The sequence below is a fragment of the Palaemon carinicauda genome, chromosome 27 (assembly GCF_036898095.1).
Source record: "Palaemon carinicauda isolate YSFRI2023 chromosome 27, ASM3689809v2, whole genome shotgun sequence".
NCBI classification, from domain to species: Eukaryota; Metazoa; Arthropoda; class Malacostraca; order Decapoda; family Palaemonidae; genus Palaemon; species Palaemon carinicauda.
The window spans coordinates 18,024,004-18,029,003 of record NC_090751.1 but is presented as its reverse complement, the minus strand read 5'-3'; the positions used below and the strand labels follow the sequence as shown (position 1 = coordinate 18,029,003).

Genomic DNA, 5,000 nt, shown 5'->3' with positions numbered 1-5,000 from the left:
TTTTCAGATACTCATAGTAATTTTTTTCTCCTATAGTCGCCTGTGCTGTCGTTGGTGCCGTTGGCGTCGTCGTGTGTCTGAGAAGAAGAAGAAGCAGAAACCAGAGAGTCGGGAACTATGGAAGGATGACGTTGGATATGAAAGCTACATGCCTACTGGAAGGGTGAGAGAGAGAGAGAGAGAGAGAGAGAGAGAGAGAGAGAGAGAGAGAGAGAGAGAGAGCTCGGGAACTATGGAAGGATGACGTGGGATATGAAAGCTACATGCCTACTGGAAGGGTGAGAGAGAGAGAGAGAGAGAGAGAGAGAGAGATGCTAATGAATTAATTTTATTATTATTATTGTTATTATTATTATTATTATTATTATTATTACTAGTATTATTATTATTATTATTATTATTATTAGTAGTAGTAGTAGTAGTAGTAGTAGTAGTAGTAGTAGTAGTAGTACTTAAGCTACAACCCTAGTTGGAAAAGCAGGATGCTATAAACCCAAGGGCTCAAACGGAGAAAATAGTCTATAGAGGAGAGGAAACAACGAGATAACTAAACTATGTATGAGAACTAATGAATAACGAATATGAAATATCTTAAAATCAGTAATAACGTTCAACATGTAAACACTCGCTGCAAGTTCTGAAGTTCCACCGATTCAACTGCCAGACTAGAAAGATCATTCCACAATCTGTGCAATGTTGACACTTACGATGGAGAAGGCAAAACCGATCTCGACAGTTTGGTTGTTTTAAGAAATGCCCATCAGTGAGATGGTTGGATTAACCGTAAAGCCAAATATACACGTGCTTAGGACATCATGGGAATGGGGTATCACATAAATGGTGTATGGTCTGCTGCACAGAGGATTAAATCTAAAACTGGCTAAAATGATATGCAAAGTGGATTATATGATCGCAAGTATATAGAAAATGTCACTGATCGATCTGTTAAGTGTTGCAATTCGGTCACTTAAAATATGGAAAGTTATTAAAAGATTTTTTTCACTTTTTGGAAATTTAAAGTCATTGCAGTGAAGAAATGACAAATCAGGTGTTACAGGGCTCACATCGCTGGTAAATGTCTGCACGTTATAAGGGAATGCAGCAAAAAAAAAAAAATCTCTTGTGTGCCCTGTTTAGCTCAATCACTAAACCTGGTAGATCAATGTGCTGCTGACTGGTGCCAAGAAGTGATTAGTTTCGTAAGCTTAAACCAACCGGTGGAATATTATTAAAGTTTGTTTTAGAATTGAAAGTGTCTTAAAATTCTCATCTGATAGCAAATGAGAGGCACACGCTGTGGCAACAAGCAATTTCAAAATTTTTCCTAAAAAAATCTAGAAGTGTTGGATTGTACTTTAAAACTGAAATCAGTTTCAAATGGAATTACTATTATAAATAAGATGCAAGAGCTAGAATTAATATCTATGTTGAATTTTTGGAATACAATTTTGAAATGTTTTCATAGTCCCAAGCTCTAGAGAATTAGAAGAGACCTAAGTTATGATAAGTAGCATTATAAATCTCACCGAAACAACTATGAAAGAAGGCATGCTAGGTACATTGCCTCTAAAAGTAAAGAAGCAGATGTGCTATGTAAAAATTGATTATATGGATCTGATCATAGAACCCGTATTTATAGGAAAGTAGAACATTTGTCAAATACGAAAAAACTAGAAGAATAAAAAATAAATCTTTATTTACATCTTACTGTTACTTTTGTTTAATTCTTAAAAATATAGAATTCTATGGTTTATTATTTTATACTATATTCTGAATTATATATAGGCCTACCGTATATGGGGGCTCTAAACCCTTTTAAAGGCTTAGTCTATGAAGCTAGAAAGAACAGATATTTTAATAAAACTTTGACACGCATAACATAGAACTCTCAACACGATTTCACAAATAAGGAAGACGCTTTGGTGGATAAAATCACAATAATGATAAGTATGAAGAGTAAAGAAAGTTTTAAAACAACATATTCAACTAAATCCCAGAGCGTGTCAGTTTCAATCGAAAAAAAAAAGACTGTTTCCAACTAGTAACACAACGATAACAAACAAAACCACAATAGCAAAATAACGATACCATAAAACGGGAGTTCTATATTCTTTCTAGGAGAATTGCACATTTTCTACGGGAAATTTAAAGCTTTCGTTTAAACATACAACATCCCAGTTTCTTGTCTCCATTGGTTGATTAGCTCCCCATGGGTATCCAAAATGAAAGTAGTCAAATTTAAAATCAGTAGACACGCACTCACATAAATGAAAGCATAATCATCTCTATACTGTAAAAGTAATGAAAGGTCTATTTCGACAAAACTTTGAACTTAATTCTAGGCTACTTTGTTTTGAGCTTCACAATGGTATGTAACATGGCAATTTTGTCTCTACCCTTTCTTAGGTTGCTATCATTTCTAAAAGGCGAATTATTATTATTATTACTATCCAAGCTACAACCCTAGTTGGAAAAGCAAGATGCTACAAGCCCAGGGGCCCCAACAGGGAAAAATAGCCCAGTGAGGAAAGGAAATATGGAAATAAATAAATGAAGAGAACAAATTAACAATAAATCATTCTAAAAACAGTAACAACGTCAAAACAGACATGTCATATACAAACTATTAACAACATCAAAAACAAATCTGTCATAAATAAACTATAAAAAGACTCATGTCTTTGGCGATATTATGTATATTTCCCATGGTGCTTGTTGCAATGCTTCAGCGAGCATTAAAAATCGTGATAATCTAAACTAAACCCAACATCTTAATAGGTTGATGTACCCATCGTCGTGAACCTGTGCGTGGTGACGGCTTACCTTGTAATGGGAGGTTTCCTCTTCGGATGGTGGGAAGAATGGGATTTGATCACTGCCATCTACTTCACGTTCATCACGCTCACCACCATAGGATTTGGAGATTACGTCCCTGGCAATGCCTTCCTGGACGCATCCGACGCTCTCAAGGCAGCCCTTAAGATGTTGGCAACGGTGATTTTCTGTCTATTCGGTAAGGTTATGCTCTCTGCAGAGTCCGTTAGCACACACTACACTCAAGTATTCACTGGATTTGTACACCAAAGTATACATTTTCTTGATAGGATAAACTTTCTTACAGCTAGCTTCCCCATTAAGAGAACACAGTGATACGAAAAACTTTAAGAAGGAATACGATATCAACTATAATAAGAAAGCAGTCGAGAGTCGATACTTCGTCCCAACTCCCAACAATAACAAACTATCTTCTTCTTTCCCAGTTCCACCGAATGTTGTCCCTACAGTAAGGGGTCAGTTGCCTGATGTGCCCTCATATCTTCTATCAAAGGCCTACCCTTCCACCAAACTTGTCTCCATATCATCTTACATCTTTTCTCGCCATCTAATTTTCTGTCTCCCTCCCTCTCGATCTTCTTTTAACAAGTTCCTCCAAAGCCCTCCTCACTCCCTCCCCACACCGTCTCAGAGACAATAGCAGAAATATCTCCCGTTAATTGCTTAAAGATATGAAGCATAACTGTAATTCAAAAGATCTTGGCTCATATATTCGAACAAAGAAAATTATATTTATCTTAATGATTTCAGAATCTTACTAAATTCCCCGTAACTTTAGAATTTAAGCTCTATAGAATTTAGAAAATCTATACAAACTTTAAGCATTTCGGTAATTGCCTGGTTAGCAAAAGGGAGGCTTTTACCCAGGAAAATAAAATATGACTATCGTGAATCAGATGGTAACTTATCCTCGAGCATAGTAAGCTAACGAATCATTCAAGAAACAAACGACTCTGATTACACTTCATGCCAGTAAAGCTGTATTAAGCGTAGAAGAGACTCTTGGCCTATGGTTAGCAGCTCCTCTAGGAGAAGGAAACTCCTAAATCAAACCATTGCTCTTTACTCTTGGGTAGTGTCATAGCATCTGTACCATGGTCTTCCACTGTATTGGGATAGAGTTCTCTAGCTTAAGGGTACATTCAGGCACACTATTCTATATCATATCATTAATCTTACTCTTGTTTTTGTTTTTATTTTAAGTTTTTGAAGTTTTTATAGTTTATATTATGAAATATTTATTACAATATAGTTACTGATCTTAAAATATTCTATTTCTATTGTTCATTACTTCTTGTAGTTTATTTATTCCCTTTCCTCGCTCGGCTATTTTTTTTCCTGTTGGAGCCCTTGGGCTTATAGTACCCTGCTTTTCCAGGTAGGGTTGTAACATAGCAAGTAATGATAATAAAAAAAATCGATTCCCCTTTCTAGGTATGTCCGTGCTATCTATGTGCATCAACTTAATGCAGGAGCAGTTGGTGGTCAAAGCTCGCTGGCTGGCTGTTGAGATCGGCATTGTTGAGGAGGAAATCGATCCGCAAACCAAGTATAAGGTACCAGTTATATGTAATCTTTGTTTTGTTCTATCAATAAATTAAATCTAAATAATAATACATTCGAAATATTACTCACGTTATTATTAACGTATCAACCATTTTTCCCACAGAAGGTACATTATAAAATGGAAAGATCACTGTTCGAGTAATGGTTATCTGGGTGACAAATCTATATAAAGGCGATTATAATATTAGTTTTGTGTGGTATATGTAAGGAAAAAACTAAGGCTTGGGAAGCTTGTCTGAGATAGGCCATGTAAATAAGAAGGGAGGAGGTGGAACCAGTCAAGAGAGACAAGAACATGCAAGTGACAGGGGGGGGGGGAAGAGTGTGGGCATTGTCAGATCAGGTGGATGGTGTTGGGTTGGTTTGAACTTAAGGAAGAAGATTCAAGGAATAGATATATATGGAGAAAGTTGACTCAAGCAGTCAACCTTGTTATACAGTGGGACTAATACGGTCGAAAGAGATTAGTATTCGTTTTATTTCTTCAGATATGTCATTTTGGTATATTTAACTATCAAAGGACGTTTCCGTGTCGAGCTAATGAACAGTGTTCTTAGGATTTTTACAAATACGCTTTGTTGTTTTACCTTGAACAGCAC

The 5,000-nt window shown here is 36.1% G+C and overlaps 1 protein-coding gene across 1 annotated transcript in view; it reads left to right on the top strand.

Annotated features, from left to right (window-relative positions):
* Positions 1 to 4,436, top strand: part of LOC137620831 (TWiK family of potassium channels protein 7-like) — a 19,396-nt gene extending 14,960 nt beyond the window's left edge. The window contains 3 exon segments of the mRNA XM_068351278.1: positions 37 to 163; positions 2,779 to 3,013; positions 4,270 to 4,436. Of these exon segments, the coding sequence (XP_068207379.1) occupies positions 37 to 163; positions 2,779 to 3,013; positions 4,270 to 4,436 (529 nt within the window).
* The last annotated feature ends 564 nt before the right edge of the window (positions 4,437 to 5,000 follow it).